At 46.0% G+C, this 25615-nt stretch overlaps 1 protein-coding gene and 2 long non-coding RNA genes across 3 annotated transcripts; 1 reads left to right on the plus strand and 2 right to left on the minus strand.

Moving 5' to 3' along the window:
- Positions 1-370: 370 nt before the first annotated feature.
- LOC146435143 (uncharacterized) lies at positions 371-8082 on the minus strand. Its single transcript, XR_014853154.1, has 2 exons — positions 2848-8082; positions 371-779 (listed from the first exon to the last, which is right to left on the minus strand). It is a non-coding gene; the product is annotated as an uncharacterized LOC146435143 (long non-coding RNA).
- Positions 8083-10798: 2716 nt separating this feature from the next.
- ADRB1 (adrenoceptor beta 1) lies at positions 10799-13556 on the minus strand. Its single transcript, XM_085064812.1, has one exon. The coding sequence runs from the start codon at positions 13548-13550 to the stop codon at positions 12174-12176; it is 1377 nt and encodes a 458-aa protein (XP_084920938.1). The 5' UTR covers positions 13551-13556; the 3' UTR covers positions 10799-12173.
- Positions 13557-21232: 7676 nt separating this feature from the next.
- LOC146435145 (uncharacterized) lies at positions 21233-25217 on the plus strand. The gene is made up of 2 exons (XR_014853067.1): positions 21233-21320; positions 24715-25217. It is a non-coding gene; the product is annotated as an uncharacterized LOC146435145 (long non-coding RNA).
- The last annotated feature ends 398 nt before the right edge of the window (positions 25218-25615 follow it).

The following is a 25615-nucleotide window of genomic DNA, read 5'->3' on the forward strand; positions in this document are numbered from 1 at the left end:
ATCCCAAGTTTGCTCAATCACTGTGAAATTGCCAGTGGGCTTTGCAGCAGTGGCTCTAACTCAGAGAGGTGCTGCAACTGTCCCAAGACCTCTGTGACACGAGCTGGTACTTCTCTACATCAATCTTCTCAAGAAAATCCTTCCGTCCCTTAAGCAGAGGCCTTGGAGAACAAATTACTGCAGACATGATTTTTTTTTTTCTACAATGGAACATAACATTAAACTAAGCTCTGGAACATGGAGAAAAACAAAGAAAAAATAAAACCCAGGGAAAGAATCCATAGCTTCTAATGATTTTTGCAAAACACTGCTGAAATTGGTTTTTATTGAAACAAAAATGTATTTATCATATCTGTCAACACTGGAAAACTATGGTTAAATTAAAACTTTCTTTTAAACTCTGACTATGATCCAGAAGTGATATGAAATTTATAAATAGCCCATCAGACACCACAGTATAAAAAGTACATTTATCCTCTTGTTATTGAGACAGATTCATTGTTACATATGAGATGGGAATTAGCTTTATCCCTCTGACAATCAAAACAGAGAAAAAATTAAAAGCACAGGGAGGAGAGCAATAATAGCCCACACATCAGAGTTTCCTATGAGAAGAACCATAGGAAAATGGACCCCATTGGAAAAGGCCACACTGTGGGTGGGTGGCTCTTTCCAAAATCTTCACCCTGTTGATTTTGGCCACAGCTTTGACAGGATGGTAGGACTGCAGACAACTCCTCATGCCAGCCCAGCTTCAAAGCAAGAGAAGTCCTGTGGCCCTGATATCAAGAACAAGGCACTGCAGAGACTCTTCTGACACAGGTCAATAACACATGGTATAAACTGGGCATTAAGCTGACAATGGAGCAGTTTTACCTGGCCAGGGATTTCCTCATGGCTGTTGATGCTGGTGCCTCTCCTGTGTTCTTGCCATGCTCCTGGTGCTTCCCAGTGGCTCAGGCACCATGCTCAGCTACCAAGGGGTAGAGCCTGCCTGGGCTTTTAGGGGTGCTTCTTGACATCTCCAAGCAGCCCCATGGCAGTGGTGCCTCTGCCAGAGGGGAGCAGCAGCTTCCAGGTGGGAGAAGATCAGAGATACTCTCCTTGGATATTTCAGTCTTTGAACCTCAGATAAAGGAGAGAGCATTCCTTTATCCAAGCTTCATTAATATCCCATAAAAAAAGACAAATGTTCTCCATTGCTGGGGCCAGGCAGAGTCAGTGTGCTGTGGCCTTGGCTCTGACCACATCCCAGACTGTATGTGCACAAATGCAGCCCATCATGCTGCAGAGCATGCAGCAGCACAGGCCTGCTGCTCCTGCATGCAATGCAGCAGGGAGTCTGTGGCCACAGGGTGATTGTGAAAATGCTGTGGAGCAGCACAGAGATGGGAGATGGGAAGCTGGTGGTGGGAGGCTCCAAGCAGCAGCAGCCAGGAACCAAATGGTGACATAGGAAGATAAGGCTCTTGATGGATAGACCTCAGAAGGTTTGAAGGTTTTTGTTCTGCTTGGATAAGCACTGAAATATTCACACAGATAAGCTTCAGAAATGCATCTGATCTGAAGCTCTTTGTGTCTTAAAAAGCAGGGCTGGAAATAGAACAAGATAATTCCTCTGTGGCTTTTGTGGCTCCTGGGCTTTCCTTCCCCAGCACCAGGATGACCAGAATTACCCACACAAGCAAAGCAACAGTCAGGACAGCTCTAAGAGCCAGACCTTCCCTGAACCTCAGGCATTCAACTGTGCTTGAGTACCAACCTAGATCAGGGCTGCAGGCAGCACGGATGATGGCCAGTCAATTATCCTGCAACTTTGAACTGTGGTGCTTGAGTGGAGTGCTTTTGGAGGGTGCATCATTTCCTTGGAAATAAATTAGTGTTGTACTTTACTCCAGCAAGTTTCCTTGTACCATAATTTGTTTAAACAGTTTGTCATTATACGTTTCCCATTCAGACAAAAAACAGACCACAAAGCCTGAGGCACCAAGGCTGGTAGGGAAACGGAAATCCTGCTCCAAGTGGGCAGAGAGCAGCTCCCTGGCTCTGGGCAGCGCTGGCAGATCTAGCGAAGGTTTGGGGCAGGAAGTAGCAATTTCTGGTTCCGTAGAAACCTTTCAGGTTTGCCTTTGAAATATGAGCCCAATCAGTTCTGCAGAATTTCTGTCTGAGCATCCCCCAGCTTTGGCATGCCTTAGGGAGGAACCAGGTCCAAACCCCGAGGTCAGAGCAGCAGAGGGCTTCCAGCAAGCCAGGGAGTTCACCCCATTTAGGGTCAGCTCATCTCTTCCCCCTGTGTCTCTCCCTGGGCTTTCCAATTTGCCATTTAGAGCTTTGCCCTAAGGATTCTCCCCATCCATCCTATAGCTTTAACCTCTTCTCTGCCATGCCATGTTTGGAGTTTACAGGAGAAAGTTGTTTATATTAAATAGCTTTGTAACAGTTTCCTCCTCCGCCACCTCCCTTCCTTCCCCAATAAAAGCCCTACGGCATGTTTGGCAAAGCCTGTAAACAAAGAGGAGGGTTTGGAGACCCAACAAATATTTGGTGAACCCAGTGGGGAATTAATGTCTTTTTTGAAGGATGTTACAGCCTGAACTCATAATAGTAGGAAACTAGTCCACCCTAGGTAAGGAATTGCCTACTTGCAGCTACTGGGTATAAAATACAGATGTCCACATAGCCAAAAGTCATCAATGGGTGCAGGAGGTTAACCCTGTCTTTTCCTCACCAGTCAAGGTGGTGCTGATGGCAGCAAACCTTTGTGTTTGCTAATCCCCAAATACTCAAAGTTGTGACAAGTGGGCAGGGAAAGAACACAAAAAGGCGAGAATGTTTTGAACTCACCTAAGCTGATGAACAGAAGCACAAGGCAATGAAAATCCATTAGCCTGACTGTTCCCTGCAGAGGAAAACCAGGCACACGAAATCCAATTCATTATTCTCTTTCTTATTTAACGCTAAGTAAGTCATTGAACTTTACTACTTGATCTATCCATTTTCTTTAATAGCAGAGCTGCAGGAAATCTTTCTCTTCTCAAAGGGGGTTTCAAGTTACTCACTGATATCATGTAAAAAATACTTGGGAGTGTATGAGTAAAAAATAACTGCATTTCAAAGGGAGCTTGGGCCATGCAGATAATGATAATTTTTCTTCTCTGAAGCACAGAACCAAAGAGTGGAGGCCCCTGGGATCTGGGAGCACCATTGTTCTTCTTCCAGGCCATTATCTGGAGACAGGTCGTGAGATAGACTCCGATGAGGCCATGGGAAGGATTATCTGCTCAGAGTGCTAATGGCATGCATTTGACAACATCAACCATTTAATTTATGAGGTGCCTTGTAACATAAAGGCAAAGAAATTCATACCATGCTACAGCCCAAACACATCTGGTGCAATTAAAAATTGTCTGATCAAAGCCCAACCTGCTCTACAACCCCACTTACCTAATTACAGTTATATAGAAAAGTTCCACCTTCCCAAAAGGCACCTTACTGAATTTTGCACTGTGAAGGCAGCGTTATATAATAAGAAATGTATTAATGGAAACTATCCAGCACTGAAATCATTCCAGCCTTTTTATCTCCACATTCCTTGCTCCCACGTAAGTGAAGTGTGCAGGAATAAAAGCAGTTAAACGCCATCCACCAGCAGACACACATGATGGGGTTTGCTCACAAGCCCCTAACAGCTCAGTGGTGCCCATCAGTGTTGGGATCCATAGGTACACTCTAGGTAAAAACACCTGCTCTTCCTGGGGAATTACTTTTCCACTGGCCCTGGCTTGTGGCTATGTCCCCCTCTTGCAGTTGGGGACAATTTAGTGCTGTCATCCACATGAATTGCTCTTTCAGGTGCCCTGGTCCTGATTTCTGTCAAAAGTTTGTTCCATGCCCCATGCTGTGCTCTAGCAGATAATCAGACTTAAGTAATTTGTTTTTTCTTTTGCACCAGTATTTGCACAAAACTAAATTTATTTTGACTTTTCACAAACAGTGAGGAGCTTAATGGCTTAGTCAGTAAGCTTCTGAATAGAATATTCAGAGCAGCCTCTGAAAGGGAGAGAAGGGTTGGGTGGCAAGTCCTCCTTTTCCAACACAGGTCAAACAAAACAACAGGGCAGAGAGGGCTGGTCTTGGATCTCAGCTTCTGTAGCATCACTGCTGGACATGAGATTTGTGATTACAGTGATGGATCCAAATCAGGGCTGCTACCAAAAGAGATGATCCCTAACCCATCACTCTGCATCTTCCTGTGCCAGTTGTTACCCGTGTTTGTGCAACGTGCTGGGTCTGCTTACACAAACCTTGTCTGGAAGGGCTGGTTTTCAGTCTGAGGAGCCCATTGCTCACACAGTAGCACAGGCAGCAGAGCCAGGCTGGGAAGCAGGACATGCAATGGGAGTTGAGGGCTGGGGAGGTGAGGGTGTAAGCACCAGACCTGGCTTGGATGGGCTGATGCTGAAAACCACAGACAGGCATTTTTTGCCTTGTTGCCAGATAGCTGGTAACTACCTGGCAGTGAAACAGGAACAAAACCTCTCCTGTGGATGTTCTCAAGGTGGTTTAGAGCACTGCTACAGCACCTGTTGTTACTGGAATTACTGCAGCAGCAGCTGCCTTGTGCTGCATATTAGATAAAAGCTCCAAAAAGCCCCAGTATTCAACAAAAGCTGTTTTGTGAGCAGATCAGATGCTCCTGTGTCAGATCCAGCCTGGATGCACTGGTGGTGTGGCTGTCCCTGCGTGGCAATGGGAACCTGCCTGGGTACCAGTGATGCTTCAGTCGGGGCTGTGTGTGAGCAACAGGTCCCACACCGCCCCTCCTGCCTCCCCGTGCCCACAGTGAGGAGAGCTGCCTGCCAGGGAGAGCTGTCTGCCAGGGAGAGCTGCCTGCCAGGGAACGCAGCCTGCCAGGGAACACATCCCACACTGCCCTCCGTGTCCTAAGTGAGCTAATTGAGATTTTATTTCACGGCTCCCAAGTGAGCATTTAGGGGAAGAACAGACAAACAAAACACCCCTCGCGGAAGGCGGGCTGAGAAACAATGGGAGCTTTGTAGGACATCTCCCAGTTTACCTGCTGCAGTCCAAGAGGAAGTGCTCCTCCCTCCACGGCACAATGAGGGGATGGCAAGCGCCGGGGAGACGCAGGGTGACACTCACCTTTGTGTCTCAGGACACCTCTGGGACCCCTCTGATGCTTGGGCAGGTGAGAGGGGCACGCATTACACACCCGAAAGCGAGCAGAGGGAGGTGACTGGGGGCACTGTGAGCTGTCCCTGGGGTGGCTGGCATTTGTCCATCACCACGGCTTGCACAGGGTGTGCAGTGGCATCTGCAACCCTCGCTGGACCAGTTAACGCAGGGAACTTCATTTGCACATGGAAACTTTAACCCTGAACGCTGTTCTCCCTTTCCCACTAGGAATTCTCCCCAGGGGCTTGTCTCCATTCCTTCTTCTTAACAGGAGGTCTCTAAATTTTGGCTACAAAGCACTGTCCAAATTTTACCACCTGGAAAAATCTTTTGTTACAAGCTCTTGTGCTGTCCCTGCAATTGTTCCTTACAGTGGCAGGGTCTCCTCTGAGGGAGGGCAGCTTACAGACTCTGAGGGGGCTGCAGCACTCACCTGGCCCTGCAACACTTGTTGGTAGCTGAAATATTTATACACCTAGCGGCTACTGAGATTTTGAGCTCTTTAGTGTCTCTGTTTGCCTCTTCTAAATGTGTATACATTTAGATCTGTCTTTTGAAAGTATTGTGCCAATGAGCTTAAGACCAATTATCAAAATAATTTTGGTAGGAAGAAGCCAAATATCATGGCTTTGAGAGAGATGCTGGGCCAGGCTTGCAAAGGTACATCACTGCCTAGAGACACACAACAGTGGCTATTGGCTAAGGCACTGAACTAGTAGAAAATCCTCATTTAATCTCATTAGGGACAACAGGATTCGGTGCATTGCACAGGATCAGATGGGAAAGGTACACCATTACATATGAGATGCTCTGCTGATCCTGGCAAAGGCAAAAGTCTGGGTAAGATTCTGTTTGTGTCTTTAGGTTGTGAACCTGGAGGTCAGGACTCATTTCCTATTTGTCTGGGAATTTTGCACTCTGATACAGCCAGTATTAATAACTCTGAGCATCAGTCCTGAGAGAAATGGGTACAACCAAATCCAGACACTGCCTAGCACCTGGTACTGTTCATGTCTGGATTCAAAATGCTGTCAGTGCACAGACAAAAAAACTTGTGCTGCTGGGTGCTAAGGCCAAGCCTTAGCAAACATTGCCATGAAAAACCTGGTAGCTGAGTGGGGCAGGGAAGAAAAAAAGTGAGCTTGTGAAGCGAATGTGTGTACCAAGCTGCTGGTTTTGGTGAACCAGGAAGCTGATCGCCAGTTTACATAACAAACCCCAACTCTCTTCTACCTCCAGCACGGCTGGCCTGATTCTGTGGCTGGTTTGCAGGACAGAGGATGAGTCAGGGCAAGGGCATGGCTGGCAGCCTGTGCCAGCATGTCCTGCATGGCTGGGGCAGTGCAGGCACACCCTGCAGCACTGCCACCCCCCGAGGCCACAGGGCACCTCCTGTTTGGCACCATGCAGGAGGAGGATGGCTCCAGGCTGGGGGACAGCTCCAGTGCAAAGAAACTGAGCTGGAGCTACTTGGAGAGGAGGGGAAGATACTGAGGATGGGGAGATGCTGAGGAGGTTGCATTTGTCTTTGGCTGGCCAGGGAGCTGCACGGTTCTACATCAGCTGAAAGCTGCTCAGGTGTGCTTCAGTCTGCTGCTGTTATCCAAAAAGAATAAGAAAAACTTTTAGGAATGTTTCGGGCATGTTTCAGCTGCCAGTCCTCTGGTGGCATGGTCCAATATGGAACATCTTACCTCTCACACTTCTTAACCTATGTTTCCACAGTGCCTCTGCCTGGTGTATCCCTATACAAACCAACTACACTTTACCAGTAAAAGGAAACATACACAGCATGGCCAAAGATACCCCAGCTTTCCTTTTTGCAGTGACAATCCTGGGTTTGCTCCCCAGCATCACCTTTTTTATCCTTTTCCCATCTTGGCCTGTTTTTCCAGCAGAGTTTGACAGGCTGAAGTTCCTGAATTGCAGGGATAAATCACCTGCTGTTACCATGGGCGGCTGCTCCTCGCAGATGGGCAGGCATACAAACATCTCAAAGGAAAAGCAGATCGATTTCTCCTGCAACATGATTGTCACAAATATTGTTGATCTTACATTATATGGGATTGTTTGCATAAAGAGAAAGAATCCTTACTTCCTCCTTGGGCATTTGGGAATTTGGCAGGGTCTGAAAGCGAGTCAGTGGTGCATAGGGTAATGCTCCTCGGGGAGAGTGTGCTTAGTGCTATTGCAGGAGATCACCTTAGTGCTCTTGACACAATCAAACAGAAAGTCCCAGGTGAACAATGAGTTTTTAGGATGAAAAGTGAAACGTTAGGAAGGTGTGTACATCATTGTGAATTTGCTTCATTTCGCTCGTTGATGTGGCAGTAACAGAACTATTTTTAGATATAATCCTTCAAACAGAACATGACTTCTCCTTTCTGATTAGTACAAAGCTGGCTGCTAGTCAAAAGATAATTATTTCCCAACACATCACCTAACACACACCAGCAAACAAAACACTCATTATTGGAACTATCCAGCATTAACCGTTGTTTAGCAGTTAACATTTTCTCGACTGCTTTAAATAGGACTAATTGCTCCAGCTTTATTAGCAGAGGTCATTTGCTGTTGGTAACAATACTTTTCTGGAGATAGTCTCTCGTATGAGATTAGATTATCAGGTCAAATTCTGCTCCCAGTGGTGATGATGCCTGACCGCATTTGGCCTCACAAAAGTCTGCTCTTTTCAATTCATTGCTGCCCAATTTCCAGCCCTGGAGCTGATATATTACATAAAGGAAGTAAGTGTACTCCACCAGACGGGAAATTACAATAAATTAGGAAAGTGTGCAGCACAAGGAAAGTTTGCAAAATAGCCACTTAAAAGTTATTAATAAAGCTTCAACCTCAGATAGGGTCTGGGGGAAAAAAAAAAAAGCTGATAAAGAAGTTGTCCTTATAGCTGAGGACACGTGGATACCCAAAAGGGAAAGCAGTGTTTGCATAAGAGTCAGTGCATGCTGCAACTCCAACACCCAACTGCTGCTGTCAAATGCACAGCTCAGATCATAAGCCACCTTTTTTGCACAGTTTCATGCTGTTTGGAGCTACAGCCAGTGCATGCTGAGGGCTGCAGTCTCAGAGTGTAGTGGATTTGCAGGAGGGCTTCTGTGCAGCTCTCACCCGTGAGGAGTCTTTCTGCAGAGCCTTCTGCATGTCTGAAACATCCTCAACTTCCCTGAGCACACAGAGAACTGAATCCGGTCCTTCAACTCGATTTATTCCCATTTAAACACGTGGAGAGAAGCAGCCTTCTTTTCAGAAGTGCTGAGCAAACACTGCACAGAGTGCGGCCGGCGCCTTGGAGAATCAGGCGTCTTCCATGTGGAAGTCTCCAGGCATCCTCGCCAAATAATTTTGGTCCTGGCAGCTGCAGGACATTTTCTCTGAGCGGATTTCTGGTTTACCTGCATCTCCCTTCCCTGCAACAGCGGCTCTTTGCTGTTGCTTTCCTGCCCACGAACGTGTGCAGCCTCATGCCTACCACCTATACTTTCTGACTTGCAGCTCCAACTGCTAATCCATGTCTGGTTTTCGTCAGAAAAAAATATCCATCGTGAGTGTTTGACTCATTGCCTCCGGAGTATTTCAGCTGCCCCACAACACTTCTCAGAGTATCCTTCTTCTCTGCAGAGAACAGCCTGTTCTGAGTGTGATCCACGGCAGATTGCTCGCCAACAGCCTCCCCTTCCTCGCACACATGTGTGCCATATGTCCTGCTCTGTCCTCACTGGTGCTGTGCCACCGCCTTTTCCATGCCGTGCAGGATGGACTGGCATCCCCTGTGCAGGCTGCCAGTCGGACTACTTCAGCTGTCTATGAAGGGACTCAATGTGTCAGGCTCCAGACTCTTCCAGCAGGTCCTCAACTGGCAAAAATTCAACAGCAGACAAATCCTGACCACTTTGCTGACACAGCTGGCCCTTCTGAGGCCAGTGGGCTAAACTCATCCTACCTCAGTGCCACTGCATTTTTCCAGGAGATGCATCATCCAGCACAGTTCTTCAGCAGGACAAGCAGAGCAAGTTCTGGCCATAAATTTACCACTCAAGTATGACCCTGTTGAGGCAAAATTGTCACTGCTTTTTAAAGTCTAAGGACAAGAGTGTTTGGATAGTTAAAACTGACTATTGTGAACTGATTAATGAGATGAAAAGCCAGGTACACTAGATTGTCCTGCTCCATGCAGTGGGCACTGTGCTTCCCCAGGATCCAGCACCCTGCTGAAGATAAGGGCTTGACAGCCACTTCAGCTCCCAGCTAGGTGCTGGGATCCTGTCCTGCTCTACCCAGCAGGCAGGGACCTGGTTCTGCCATTCCCAATATGCACAAGGAGAGCAGCACCGTCTCCCCATCCCATCCCAGACATGCACAGCCAACATCTCGCTGCAGTTGCTGGCATCAAACATTGCCATCCAGAGCACCCTTTTGGTCCTGTTGTGTTTGCTGTAATCAAAGATAAAACCAGGCTGTTTTTGTTAAAAAATCATTTGGTGGCAGAGTGGCAGAGCCCATTTCACTTAGCTCCTGATCTGATGTCACCCCAGCATTTTAAGGAGTGCATTCCACTATTATTAAGGGAGACACCATTAACTGCAGCTCACATCAAACTCCAGTAATATCAATGGAAAAGTATTATTTACTTCCCCTTTATTTTGTCTTTGCATAAAAAGAGTGACTTTTTTTCCCTCTGAAAATACAACATTAGAAATTGCAAAGGACAAATTCCTTAACTTTGAAAACAAAGAAAAATGAACAACTGGTTTCCAAAACAAACCATGAGCCACCACCCTGAAGAACTTGCTTTGGGAAGTGCTCTTCCTGGGAGCTAATTTTTAATTAAACTAAGCTCCTGATTTTAATAAAGCTAAAAATTACTTCACCTCTATTCTGCACTTTTTTTGCTCTACCTGCCATGTATTCATTTCAGTAATGAAAAACTTTATGAAACCACAAGGATAGAACACACCTTCATAAAGCAATAAAGGAAGACAATCTTTCCGACCACTGACACAAAGCTGCAGCACTTCTGTTCACTGTAACTCCTCACTTGGATCAATCAAAAATGTAACATTCAGTTACCATGACCTGCTTGGGCAGGATCAGGCCCACTGTCAGCATGAGGTGCACCTACTTGTGGGGTGGAAAGAAATGCCTCAGAGATTTCTTTCTACTCAAGACCATTTTAAGATTTCAAATTAACCATCCTCTGTTATCTTAAATATTGTGGTCTCCTCACTCCCAGCCATGTACTCCTACAACAATAACAACAAAAGAAAAAAAAAAAGAGAAGAATATATTCCAGAAAGCAATAGTTCAAGAAAATGAGTATGCATTATCAGAGTGGAAACACCTTGTCTTTAGCCATTAATTTAGCCATTAATTTTTTCCCATTAATAAGGGAAGTCAGTGGACCTCGGTGCAACAGGAACACAACCATACTGGGCTTCAAACAGGTTTTTTACAACACTGTGTCAGGAAAACCCATTAGATCAAGTTGTATTGGTAATCTGAGCCATCTTTGGAGAAAAACAAATGCTGTTCTTCCCATTATAGGTAGGTATTGTTTCAAAACCTATAGAGACACACTTGCTTGTGCTGCAATGGTATTTATTGCACATAGACCAATTACTTACACAGTAGTAAATTGCACCAAAGTATAAATATGTTATAAAACACACACAGAGAGGAAAATGGAAATGACACACTAGTGCTAAAATAACAGCAGATTCACGTGGGCATTTGGAAATAAAAATAAAAATAATAAAGTCTCTTACGATATTTTAATTTATAATATGGATATATTTACAGTACCTTCAAAAATAATATTAAAAAAGTCACTCTCTCAATAAAACTATAACAGCTCAGACAAAACCAGAAATCAGGTTCAGGGTCGGTATTACTCAAACCTCCGTTTCCTTTTCAATCTGCATGTGTGTATGTGTGTGCAAGTAATATCTTCAAATAACTTTACAACTCTTTAACACTGTGCAAAAAACGACTTTGTCGCCATTTTTAAAAAAAATGTGCAGTAAATTTCTGTTGCCAGGATTCTCCCCCCTCCCCCCGTTCATCTGTAATTACAATGAACAAGCTGCAGAAGGTTCCTCGCCCCCCCTCCCCGGCCCTTGCCTTAAAACCCTATTAGTGGTATGTAAATATGCTGTTTAATATAAACATGGTCCGTTCATTCCCCTGTACAATATGCACAGTTTGAGGTAGAAGTTTCTCAGCCTGACTATTGTCTGGCCGAAGGAGATAAGCACAGTAACTCACTGCTTGCTGATGCAGAGGGAATAAGCACAAGAGTGTGGGTTGGGTTGTTTTACCCCCTTTCAAAATATACCAGTGCTCCTCAATACTCATTATTTCCTCTCTCGCTACTCTGCGGACGAGCAGAGCACGGCTACTCCGAGCTGAAAACTCATCTTGCCAGCAGCTCTCCGTCCTGCCGGCCGCGCTCTGCCCGGAGCACCTGCAGCATCGACCCCGCGCCTCCCAAAATCCCGGAGCCCTGGCAGAGGGGATGAGCCCCGGGGCCAGGCGGGGGTGGCCGGACCCCGCTGCAGTCCAACTCGGCCACCAAAGGCCAGCACCAGCCGCGGGTTCGGCCACCAGCACGGTCCTGGGACAGTCACCCGAGCGCAGGCGCTGCCGCCACGGTCGCCGCCGCCAGTGCGTCTCCTAAAGACAAGGTGGCTGTCTCTGGGATGGGCTGTTTATTTCCTTTGTTCTCCGGTCAGTGGGTTTCCTGTTTTCTGTAGTTTCGGATGAGGTATGTCGTACACCAGTTCACCTGCTTTTATTCCTAAGTAAACACCCGCACTCCCCCTGCCAGGGCAGGGATCGTTTTGCTCGGCAATAGCATTACCATCATGATTTCAGCTGCCGGGGATTTCTCCGCTCCTGCGTGTCTCCCCGCCTGTCTCTCTCCCTGTCCCGGCTCCAACGCGCCCCCCACGCCCCTCCTATACCTTGGACTCCGAGTCGGAGGCTTTGCTATGTCTCTCGTCCAGGCTGGACTCGCTGCCGCCCCGAGTGCCCCCGTTGTAGTCGGACCAGGTCCCTGCCAGGCTGCGCTCGGGGGAGCCCACGGTGCTGATGAAACCCCCGGGCAGCCGGGCCAGCTCCCCGCCGCCGCCGTGCAGCCACCGGTCGGCTTTCCGGCGGCAGCACAGCAGCCTCTTGAAGGCCTTGCGAAAGTCGGGGCTGCGGCAGTAGATGATGGGGTTGAACGCGGAGTTGGCGTAGCCCAGCCAGTTGAAGAAAACGAAGAGCCAGTCCGGCACCAGGTCCCTGTTGAAGACGTTGACGATGTTCACCAGGAAGAAGGGGAGCCAGCAGAGGGTGAACACCCCCATGATGATGCCCAAAGTCTTGAGGGCTTTCTGCTCCTTCATGGCCATGATGCGGGAGGTCTTTCGCTTGCTGGCTCGGCCGTTGCCGAGGATGGGCTGGTGGTGAGGGTGAGCGGGCAGGGGCGTCTGCGGCTGCTCCTGGCTGCCGTAGAAGCGGCCCTCGCACCTATCGATCTTCCTCATCTGCTCCTTGGCCTCTCTGTACACCCGGAGGTACACAAAGATCATGATGAGAAGGGGGATGTAGAAAGAAATGATGGACGAGGCGATGGCGTAAGCCCTGTTGGTGACGAAGTCGCAGCAGCCCGGATCCTGGTAGCACTCCAGCGCCTGGGGGTCGTCATCCCGCCACCAGTGCATCATGATGGGCAAGAAGGAGACCAGGGCAGAGATGGCCCAGACGGTGCAGATGATGCCCTTGGCCCGAGCCTTGGTCATGAGGCTCTGGTAGCGGAAAGGCGAGGTGATGGCCAGGTAGCGGTCGATGGCGATGACGCACAAGGTCTCGATGCTGGCCGTCACGCAGAGCACGTCCAGGGAGGTCCAGCACTCGCACAGGAAGGATCCCCAGAGCCAGGTGCCCCGCACCACCAGCGTGGCCCCAAAGGGCACCACCAGCAGCCCCATCACCAGGTCGGCGCAGGCCAGCGAGGTGATGAACAGGTTGGTGAGGGTCTGCAGCCGCTGCGTCCTCCCGATGGCCGCGATCACCAGCACGTTCCCGGCCACGATGAGCAGCACCACCAGGGCCATCAGCAGGCTCATGCCCACAGCCCACTGCTGCGACAGCAGCTCGGCGGCGGGCAGCTGCCTGCTCCCGGGCGGCACGGCCGTCACCCCGGCCACGGAGCGGTTCTGGGGGCCGCAGTCCGGAGGCAGCCACCCATCGCCCATGGCTGTGCGGGGCGCTCCGGCCGCCGCTCCGCACCGCGCCGCGGGCAGGAAGGCGGCGCCGCCGCCGCTGCCGCCGCCCCGGGGCTGCCGCATGGCCCCGCGCCGCGCCGCCGGACGGGCCCGCCCCCGTACCGCCCTGGTACCGCCCCGGCACCGCCCCGGCACCGCCCCGGTACCGCCCGACGCCAATCGGCACCGAGAGGGCGCGACTGAACCGCCCCCGCCCGCCCCGCCTCGCCCGTGCACCGGCGGTGTCTCTGCTCGTATGCGTGCTCCTATTCCTGCCCCTCTCCTTGCCCCTATCCCTGCCCCTATCCCTGCTCCCATCCCTGCCGGGACCCCCCCGGACACCGCCGACCCCCGTCTTTGCTCTGGCTACGCTCTGCTCGCCCTGCGGCTGCCGGGTGTCCCGGGCAGGGGGTGTGCATGCCCGGCGGCCGCAGGGCAGGCAGGGGATACGGGCTCCCACCGGCTTCTGGAACAGAAGTTCCCTCTCTGTACCCTTGGAAAAAGCAAAATGCCAGCACTGTTAGCATCATTCTCCGCTGGAAAGTAATTGACATCCTCTCCCATAGGATGTCGCCATCAGGGACAAGCCCCACGGTCGCAAGCCCCCTGTGGCCAGTGCCTCCTCTCCCAGCCTGGGGAGAGCCGCAGAGTCTCCATGTAAAACCTTCTGGTCTAAGGGATGATGCTGCCAGCTCTGTGCAGGGACTGTGGCTGCGGCTTGTTTCCTGCGTTGCCCCATTGCAAATCCTCTTCTCCCCATCTCCTCCAGCCCTGCCAGACCAAGCCACTGCAGGGTTGGGAGCAGGGAGCCCCAGCTCCCTTTCCTGGCTTTTCTCTCCTGTATTGAACAGGTCTCTCTGCACTTTTAATAATGCAGGCAGTAGCTTTTATGCAGTCTGGTCAGACCCACTAAATCTAGGACTGCTCTGAGTATTAGTGCTGTTAGTACCATTATTTGGTAATGAGCAGTAAAGTACGTGAGGCATCAGGAGGCTGCAATACCCAGATAACAAACTGAGCAAATCCCTGCCCAGGTCCCATCCACTTCTGTGAAAACTGCTGCTAGGAACTAGTTTGGGTAGATTTCCATTTACCTGCTTGGCCCTCTATTCTGCTCTGAAGCTGTAAGACTGCATTGTACTGCATCTTACTCCTGTTTTAAATTTCTTAAAAAGATGTGGAACAACCACTGAGTAAATGAGAACAATGTCCCCTCTCTCCTGCCTTTTAAATCACTGGCATGTCTTTACAGCAGCACCAAACGTTCCCCACAGCACTCGGAGCGACTGGAAGGCACAGTTATTTTCTTCCCCTTATATATTTTTTCTGCTAAGACTGCTCCACTGTTCCAGCTGGCCCATAAAAATCCCTTCTAGGCTTAGGCTTGATTTACAGGGTCACAACCTGGGAAAAAAATTATTTATTTATTTACATACTGTTTATTTAACCCTGACTAAAGGCCACACACCAGCATGGACCTGCTGCTTGGCAAACCATTCCCTCATGTTCCCATGGACTTTGCTTTGCTGCTCATCATCTGCTCGACCAACACATGACCCTCTTTAGTGGGAAGGGAAGGAGGCATGACATCTTCAAGAACAGAGGGAGACCTTATGCCAAATGAAAAGCAGAAGGATTGTGCCTAGGAGTCCTTTTCCAGGTCTGGTATCATTAATCCTGATCTAAAAAAATAATAATCTGAAACCAGGTTAGTGGAGCTGTGGGATAGGAGCAATTTTTTCTTTTCTACATTTAGCTGGAACATTTAAAGTAAATATGAGCCCCATGGTGCATCATTGCACCAAAGCCTTCACAGCTGAGATGCTTGGATGCATTTTGTGAATGTGCACAGTCCATTCTAGCACAAAATCAGCCAGAAAAAAATTCTGATAAAATCTTAAATATTTTTCCCAAGATGACACTGAAGCAGTGTTGGGGATACCCTGCAGCTGTTTTAAGTGCTATTTCTGGAGCACCATCCATCTGTCATCTGTCTAGATCCATTATTGCTGTAATATCTTTATACAGTTAATAAATACCGTAAACTAATAAAATGCCAGTTCTTTCCTTATCAAGCTGTCCTATCAGCTCTCGAGCAGGTCTCTTCCCACCATAAGAGAAGATGAGCTGAAAGGTTGGAGGAGTAAAGGAAATTATTAGCAAGTATGCAATAAAGCAGAAGGCACATAATTGTGTGTTGCTTCTCCGTGTCTTTGTTGGTTCCACACGCATCAATCTGGAATGTCAGATCAGAGCTGGAGCCAGAATGTCTTTGGGAAACAATGCATCTCCAAAGGAAAAAATAAGCAAGTTTACGAATTCTGTACAGAACATCCCTCTGGCCCTTGCAGCACAGAGCAGCCAAATATTCACTGTAGGCTTAACCCCTTTCAGAGTGTTACCTTTTGCAAACCTCCTTTAACTCAGAATTTCCTTGGGGTTTTTTTTGCATTTCAGACAGCTCTTTAACATGATTTAAATACTGCCCTTTGTTTGCATATTATTTAAGGATTTAATGTTAGGTCAAGAGAAGAGCTTACAGCACTGAAATGGTTTGTGAAATGACTTGCTCTCCAGATCACAGTTTTTAATGAGCAACTAATTTATTTTTTCCTCTGGAAGTCTTAGGAAAAAAAAATGAAAGAAAGCCCAAACTCTCAGTAGTTATTAGGAAAGATCAGTCTTATATTGTGTACAGAATAACAGGTAGATCCAATGAGAATGAAAATGTATTGCATTTGAGGAACCCTATTGGCACGAGCTGTGAAACTTCAGCATTTCAGGAACTGAAGTGGGCTATGTGGATGTATTTTTAAACCCATTCCTTTGAGATGCCTTGCACAGCTTACAGCTTGTCTTTGTGCCTCTTCCTCCATGCAAAACTGATTGCAAGATGACAGTCCTGTTGAATGGGTTCTGTCCCTACCAGCACAGCGCAGCCCTGGGGAATGTCAGCAGCACCAGCAGTGGGCCAGGAGTCTGGGAGTGGTGCTGGACACTAGGACTAACCCCTTCCTTCATTGTAGCTATACCTAGGGCAGTGGGTTTGCTATTGCCAGCTCTGACTTGCTTCTGGAGGCCATCCCTGAATCTCCAGGGCTGCTCTGAGCTCTGTGTGCCTCCTGATGCCTCTTATGATCCAGAAGGATTTTGTCTTCCTTGCCCAGTCCTGGCCCAGTCATGCCTTCATGAATCAAATTCAGGGACCACCATCATTAACATAATGCCCTCTAAAAAGATAAGCAATTTGTTCTCTTAAGGCATTAGTCAAAGCCCACTGAAATGCCTAGACAGCCTTCCATTGATTTCAGTAAGCCTCATGTTGTCATTCCTTCTCTGGAGAAAAAGGACTATGTAAAAGCAAATTAAAAATGCATTTGCTGTCCATTTTTCTTCCTGCTGTCTTCCTAAATCTCTTTGCAAACTTAGCATGCATCTGATAAACCCTTTTTTGTTTGCTACCTGGACAGTGGACTAAAACCTGCAGGAAAGCAGATGAGAAACAACTCTGCAAGTCCTCATGTGAAGTGATCAGGCTTCACCCTCTCTGTGCTGGCCCAGGAAGAAATCATCACTTGGCTCTATCCACACTGGACATTTGTTATTAGAGAAATAGAGACATGATGGAACATTGCCACAGGATCCATGTCTCTTGTTTTTAAAATAAACATCTTTGGCTTTGACTTGACGTTTATTTTCCATGAATGCCTCAGCTTCAATTTGGCATTTCAGCAACAGCGGGAGGCTGTTATCCTGTGACAACACGCAATTCCATTGACATTATCTCCTGAGTACATGTGACAATGCTCCAAATACTATATGTGGTTGATTTTAGTTAAACGATATAATGAAAATCTAAAGAAAATGTATTAAAGAACAGAAATGGCCCTACTTTCCAGCGCTATGCAGGAAAGTATGCCATATATTTCCATGGGGAAAGCTGTGTACAAGTGTGAGCTACCTTAAGGAAGCACACCCCGAGTTTGGCTTTGGGGGTCCAAAGCAGTGAATGCTTATTAATTCCTGTTCATTCAAGGGCTGTGGCTGATGTGTTGGTTAACATGTACAGGACTGAGTGTATCAACATTTTGAAAAGCTCTAAACCAATCTGAACACACATAAATAAATCCTGATGCTCTGGAAGAACCTGTCACAGCAACACAGCTCTGGTTTAGGGTATTTTTGTCATCAGGAGCTCTTACAAGCATGCTGATTCATTAATTCCCTTCAGGTGATAAAAGAGATGCAATGCCTATATGTCTTTTTGTCTCTCTCTCTCACACGCTGAGCAAAACAGTGCTGAAGAACAGCCAAGCCAAAGCCTTCTTGTCTCCTGAAATTTGTTTCGTTGTTAAAAGGTCAAAATTCAGGAAAAGGCTGAGTTTGACCAACACCATTCAATTCTCCCAGAATGGACTTTATTTGCAATCTGGACTAATATTAATCTGGAGCAATAATAATGTGTTTATTAATCCAGATTACAACTAAAACTTTAATTGCTCAAGTTGCAAGGTCTTCCTGTCTGCATCCCCCTATACTTTCTTGACATCCAGACTCCTTGACAGAGACACTGGCACTGTGAGAAAAGGCTGCCTCTTTTTAAAGCATCAGCAATTCCTGTGAGAAGGGTGGCAAAACATTTTACAGCAGGCCAGAAAACCCTGCAGTGGCCAGAGTCTTTGTTTATACAGAGAGATTGTGGTCAGAGATGAGAGCAGAGGAGTGATGACTGAGTCCTCTGAGATTTTATGTTAGTCTATTCCTGCTTCAATGCATACTGGCTGCAAGAAGTTGCCTTATTTCTCCATCCTGATGCTTACCCATCCGTAGGATGACAGTAGCACGCTTTGGGAAACTCCATCTCACATTTCAACCGGAAAAAAACCTGGTGCTTTAAAAGCACATCTTGAGGTGTGGGCATGAGAGGTGATGAAAATGCACAGCAGCAGCATTTCGGTGTCCAGCAACATGCTGGGTGGTGAAATGTGGAATTCAGAGACCATTTACTTCCCCCTCACATCACAGATAACTAGAGCACATAAACAAGTGGCTGGAATATTCAAAAACACTCATTCAGTATTTTCAGATGCATGGGAAATCTGTATCTGTGTTCTGAATGGCAAAAGGCTGACTTGAGCAGCATGGCTGGGGGTTCAGCTCCAGCTGGCTGTGATGGTGGGTGATGGTTACAACTGATTGAGATGTCTGGTCAAGCCAGTGGTGTTGGCTGAGTGTCTCCAGATGCAGCACAGAGGCCTTGGATTCTGTAAGGAAATGGGTTAGGGCTCCCACTGGGAGAAAATACATTCTGGATTATTTTTAAGCAAGAAAAGTCACTTGTGGTTCATGCTAACTTAGGGCAGTACCATGGGAAAGATCTCTGAAGAGCTGAGATTCTGTCACAATGTGTGAAAAAGTTAAACAGTTGTTCATTTTTTTTTGTGGTGTTAAGAGAGCCTTTTGCGGGATTCTGAGTTGCAAATTTTAATTTTCAAAACTTACCTTTTGGGCAGTTTCTAATATTTAGTGTCAGTCTTTTTCAGTGACTGCTTTTATTTGGTGCAAATAAAGACAGGATTAGCTAAAATACAAAGAAATAGTAGGATGCATATAGTGCACCATATCTAACACCATATAGTGTCAGATGGGGGTCTTGCAGAGCCACACAAAGCTGCTATCAAGTAGCATAAGAAAACACAAGTGTTAACAATAATCTTATAAAAATATATTGCAACAACTTTGGTCTAATTCTGTGTTGTTCTTTTTTTTCTTAACCTGCTGCTTTGTACGTCTCTGATAAAAGTCTTTGATATCTGCTTTTGGAAACTGCTGAAAAAGTTTAAACCTTAACATCAGCTTCAGATGTAGTCAGTGCTTGTCACTGAGTGAAAACTGCTGGGGTTAAATCATCACAGAATAAATGGTTGACTTCCACCTTCCTCAGATGTACGTGTGCTCCCCTGCTAGCAGTTAATCCACTGCCCTGACTGACTTGCAGACCAGCTGAGCCTCTGGCAAGTGGGGAAAGAAAAGAGCTGGAATCCTGTGGTACCTCCTTCTAAACACATTCACAGTGTTTAAAACAATGCTTACAGGAACATATCTGCCTCCAATAACCTCTTCTTTCTGGTTATGAGACACCTCTGCTGACCATGTCTTGTTGGAACTGGTAGTGCTTCTTTGGGTTAAGATTTTTTTTGTCACCTCTGCATCTTTTGCTTTTCAAGAGTTGTGGACCAGGACATGCGCCTTTTTCATTTATCCAGTCTGTCATAAAATCATCCAGAGATAGTGATAAATTGCCTCACTTTTCACCCATCTGCTTATCAACTTGTAATTACAAATTAGATTGTGATATTCCAGCTCTGCAGGTAACAGTATATTTCTGATGGCAAATCCCCTTTTAGGTACCACCTATTGGGAAATATCTCTTCAGTCTGCATTTAGCAACAGACACCTGGCACGGTAAGGTGAAATGCTCATCATTCCCCTGTTTCCTGGAGGTAAAGTGGATAAACATGTGTTCTATACTTTTGGAAATCTGGTCAGAATTTAAAGCTATATATCTACATCTTCCAATAAAATAATTATGGTCTTAAAATGTAGTTTTAACTAGAAAAGAAAAAAAGCTGAAGTGACTCTGAGTCTGATTTTGGTCTCAGTGTCTTTCTTTTCATCCTTGGATGACACAAAGTTATTATTGAGTCTTATCTCAATTTTTATTGTAAGAGCCTAATGTTGAAGTCAGTTTAACCAGACCTCCCTTTCCCCCCTCCTCTTTAATCAGTAAGACATTTAGAAATATACAAATACCTCACTATGGCTTTGAGCTGAATTAATTTATGATCAACTAATATAAAGGACACCCACAAGAAATTCTTGATATGTCTGCTTTTTATATACAATGGTTTTGGACAGAATAGGAGATTAACTTTTTTTTTTTTAAGTTTTCTCTATTAGCTGTTATACTTAATGCATATAACTCCCTCATATCTGAGTAGCAAAATCTTGTATCTGCCAACAAATTTGTAATGCATTAGTAACAAAGCCATAATTGCATCTAATAAATACTCTCTTTGCTCTCACTAGGCTTTTGTGAGTCTGAATAGCTGTGAACCACTCTGAAATCCTCATCTGAAAGGTCTCCTATAGACAGAATATTATGACTATTTTAAACAGAAAAACTGTTATTGAGGCACCCCTGTGTTCAAGCTGTTCTTGACAGTAACCACAGGCTGTTCACTGCGGCCTCGCAATCTGAAACTGCTAAGCTTGTAGTTAGCTTAGCTATTGTCACTCAACAAACACCTTGTTCCTTATGATTTATTTATCCTTCTGTTCTGCAGACTGTCCAGGAATGAGTTTGGGACTTTTTACACATTAATTATTCATAATGATTCAGGGGGACTTTTTATGCAGATACATTTCAGGCCACAGGCTCTCTATGAACTCTTTACCTTCCTGATGTCTTTATGTACTTGCTGTTCCCCATGTATTGCCCACAGAACTCATGGATCACTGCAAACCATATCATGTGGCATTGCTTTTGTTCCCCAAAGGACGAGTGTCCAACCCAGGAGAGGCATTTCTGGAAGGAACACAGGAGGGATTCTGACGTGAGCATTAGGGCATCTCACTGTTTCCCAGGTCTCTGCAGCTCTCAGTCAAGAGTTCCTGAAATCACATATTTTTGGAGACTGGGTTGGGCAGATGGCATTGCTCTCAACTTTGTACTTCAGCTGCTGCTGGCAGTTGTGCTGCAGTGGGGTTGGTAGTTTGAGTGAGGTGGGAGAATGACTGAACCTGGCCTGTGGTACAGGAGTGCCCCCTTACAGATTTAATCTCCTTCCTTAGGTAACGTTGGGAAGGGAATCAAAGGGACAGACAGGATAAATGGCTTTGCCAGTGGCACCCAGAATGAACGTTGCAAGGTGACTCTAACTCACAACTCCAGCATCTCCACCGGTGTTTGGCCTGTGGGACTGGGGCCTGCTGATTGCAATGACCTTGTCTTTTCCTCTTTATGCCCATTTCCTGCTCTTATTACTCTTGGCACCAGTCACCATACCATGAAAAGACATTCTTGTGGGAGCAGCACCAAGGGGGCAGGGCCCTTGTTTGTGTCTCAGTGAAAAGGTCTGATAATCCTGACATGCTGTAAGGCCTCTGGGGAGTGGTGGCTGCGCTTGCACAATCACCACGAGCAGGAGTTACATGCAAGACATAAAGTAATCCCTTTACTCTATTGGAAATGGAGTAGCAAATAAACACCTGGCATTAGCCTACTGGCAATGCCTGTGTCCAGGTTTAGGTGCCAGTTTTAGAAATATGTGAGCCTAGTGGCATGATCCCAAAAGCAAGCAATGAGAACAACCAGAGGACTTGACACTGTAGCTAGAGTGGAAAGACTGAAAGAACTGGGTTTGTTTACTCCAGAGACGTCACTGAGGGGACAAAACAACAGTGTAAAATGTTCCTGCAAAGAAGAAAGGAATAAACTGTTCTCTTCTGGATATAGGAGAAGAAGGAATGGATATACATTACAGCAAGAGCCATTTATGCTGCAGTGGACTCGAGTCTGGGGTGCCTGGGAAGTAACTATGCAATTAAGCGAGGTCTTAGGTTAGAAGCATCACTGAATTTTGGAGTTTAAACTTCTCTTATATGCAGCAAAGAGAAATGTTCATTCTGGCTGTGCTTCAGCTCTCTTTGAAGAGGCTTTTTTCTCTACATTGTCTAATGAGGGAGCCCGGCATCCTGCATTAGCCAATTCATTTAAGTGCCTAAAGTTAAATGGGATGAATCTGGGCCTCAGTGCCTGGCCTTTACCCTGTGGCTCATCCTCAGACCTTGTGGGTCCTGTGTCACAGTCTCCAGTTTCTGCTTTCATCATTGCCTTTCAGCTTCTCTGATGCAGAGAATCTTTGCTTCACAGAAGCTTGAGCAATCTTAATGTTATACACATTTTCTGGTCTTCAGGGAAGTTAAGGATTTGTTTACTGTGCCAAACTGTTTAATTATTTGCCCTTTGAATATATAAACATGATTCTAAGGGCTTAATCAGCTAAACCATTTTCCTTCTAAGATAATTGATAATGAGCAGCATTTTGCCTACTGGGTCATATTCCAGTGTAAGTGCTAAAAAGCAGATAAGGGAAAAGAGGCTTTAGTCTCAGTTTCCAAAGATTCTTTAGAAATACAATCAAGTAATGTAAGAAAAACTAGAAAAAGATGCCATAGCAACCCCGTAACAACCTGACTATCCTACCAGGACAGAAGATGTAGCACTAAAAAAAGTTTATCTATAATAACATTATTGTGATCTAAGGCAGTATTGAGGCATCATCTTGGTTATTCAACACCAAACACTCTTTTGTGGCAAAGATGCCCTCCCCAGAGAAATCATACTGGCCTAAAACTCTTGAGATTTTACATTTAGAAAAACAGAGCTCTGTATTCTGGTTGTTATTTGCTTGTTTGTTTGCTGGTTGATTTTTTTTTTTTTCCTTTTTGTGCTTGAGCTATTGGGGTTTGCTTGCTTTGCTTTTCATGTTGTAAGCCTGCAAGAAAATAAAAGATGAGGGTCTTCAAAGAACTTTCTGGTGCTGAAACTGAGAAAAGCATGGAATTGATATTTAAAACTGGAATAAAAACTTTTGCATTGGAAAAGCTTCTGCAGCATGCCAGGAGGTCTGTAACATGGCATATGTTATATCCATGCTTCCATGGCCCATTCATGGCAGGAATGAACACTGCTGGAGTGACTGCAAAGCATGATGATGATGATGATTCTAATCTGTCTTGTCAAGTCTTTCCTCCTGTTGTCAAATTTCAGCCGAGGCTGATAGAGGAGAAAAGACCTTCAGTAGAACAAGCTCCTATCAATGTTAAGAAAAATAGTATTTGGGTGGAGTGAAGAAAGCTTACCAGTGCCTCACTCACAGAAAGGCAGCTGCAGAGCTTCTTTCACAGCAGATATCCAAGAAGCTCCCCACAGTTTTAATTTTCAGAGGAGTAATTGCTTAAATGATATTTGGTTGGATTTACAACACTTAGAGGCTCAATTGCTCTATTGCCATCTACTCCTTGTCCCCCCAGCCCTAATTACTTTGAACCCCTTTGCTTCCTATCAACAAATTAAAACCAAAGAAAAGTTAAAACACCTCCTGGGAATTACATTTCTCTGTCCTGTGTTTGTTCTCTACAGCCAATCTTTACTTCATACTCACTGCAGTAATTGCTACAAATCAGGACTGACTTTTTTTATTTTGATTGCCAGCTCAACCAGGTCTACTTGATCCCTTAGAATCAAACAAAATTTTTCTTCTAGCTCTATAAACAGCGAAGCTCCTGCGCTCCGCTAGACAGTAGCTACTGCTCTTACACTACTGTAAAGGCATGAGCTGTATCAGAGCACAGCTTGCTCCTGCAGCTGCCTTGGCTCCAGAGGGGTGTTTGTGTCAGTAAACTAATCACACATGACTTGGACAAGAGGCAGGCAGGAGCAGATAAGGGGCTGTTTTCGCAGAGTCCGTTCTTTGTCCATGGCCGTGTTTTGGTGAATGAAATCATCGCAGAGCAGACAGCAGTGTGACTGAGCAGGAAGGGAGCCTGGTTGCCCCTTAGTTACAATCCCCACTTGGTTATGTGTTCCCAGCCTTGGACATTTAACCCTTGTGTGGCTTCTTCTCTGAGCAGTAAAATTTTGCGTAAGAACAGTGGCATGTTGTGTGGAGGTGCTGAACTTTATTACCTTTAAAAGCAGCATATATGCTAAACAGACAGATACTTAAAAAAGAGGAGAAAAAGCTTCCCCAGCATTTTCCTTATATGTGTGACAGAATAGGAAGAAATAGCACTTTTTGTGTGCAAGATTTGTCCCTCCAGTATGAGTGGGAAGCCAATAACTGGCATATTTTTAGTCCCAGTGCCGTGAGCAACTTATGGCATGGTGTAGCTCCAATATAAAAAAAATATATGCTATCTCTTTTCCCTAGATGCAACATAATTAAATCAGTAGTTTCTTAGGTGAGCAGTTCCCACATTTGATGTTTGGTGAGTGAAATAAAAATGGTCTGTCTGGGGGTGCTGCCCACCACACAGGGATTTGATGTCCAGCATGAACCATTCCCAGCAATCCCAGCTGGTGAGCTATGGGGTGCCCTGCTGGGCTTGCAAGCAGGTGTGCCTTCAAAGGAGAACCTAGTTTTGAAATTTTAATTGACTGCATGTGTTCTTAATTTCACAGGAAGATGATTGCAGGAAGGAAATGAGCTCAGGTGAGCTGTGAAGGGAAAGAAAATTAGCACAGTGAGACAGCAAACCTGGTGTGTTGCTGGAGAGATTGCTGTGAACATGGATGGAGAAGAATCTGTGGGCAAGGCAGTGGGTTTAGCAACATAATGGAAAATATCCTGAAGAATGGCTTTGGACAAGACACTTGAACATAGCTACAGCAGCTGAAGAAGAAAGGAGGAATATCAAGCAAAATTTCCTGCTATTGTGATCTAGTAGGCTGTGGAGCAGGAGAGAAACAGCAGAGATCCTGAACTGATCACAAAGCAGAACACAAATGTGATCAGTTATGCTCAAGCAGAAAGGTCCAGTCTTTTCCTGCCTTTGGAATTCAGCATAGCAAGGCCTGTCTCCTTTGAGAGAGAGATGACACTGAGACTAGAGATTTCCTTTTGTGAAAACAGAAGAATCATGGATGGGCTGATCCACACAGTTCATTAAATATGTCAGGCTGGACTCCATTATTCCTTATTGTTTGATATGTCTTCCCTGGAAGCTCAAAAATATGGCACTTCATTAGACAATGCTGGATGGAGTTTTAAAACCTTGCTCAAGAGCCACATCCAGAAACTCAGGCAGCTGGCTGGATCTGAGCCACTGAGTTTTGACTTGAAAACAAAGAAAACCCTCCTATGAACTGAGAGACCTATTACTATCAGTTTGTCTTTTGTCTGAAATGAACCATTATCTGCTTCCTTAGGATCAAAGGTAAATAATTCATGAACACAAGAGAAAAAGAAAAAAGAATCCTTTAGCAAGAGAACTGCACATTTTGAGGCAGCCTGTTGTCAGGTCATGGCATGGCGTTCCCATGTCACTGATCTGAACAGTGACAGGGGAAAAAGGGTTTAAGC

Source organism: Lichenostomus cassidix, chromosome 6 (genome assembly GCF_008360975.1).
Source record: "Lichenostomus cassidix isolate B80296 chromosome 6, HeHo_3.0, whole genome shotgun sequence".
NCBI lineage: Eukaryota > Metazoa > Chordata > Aves > Passeriformes > Meliphagidae > Lichenostomus > Lichenostomus cassidix.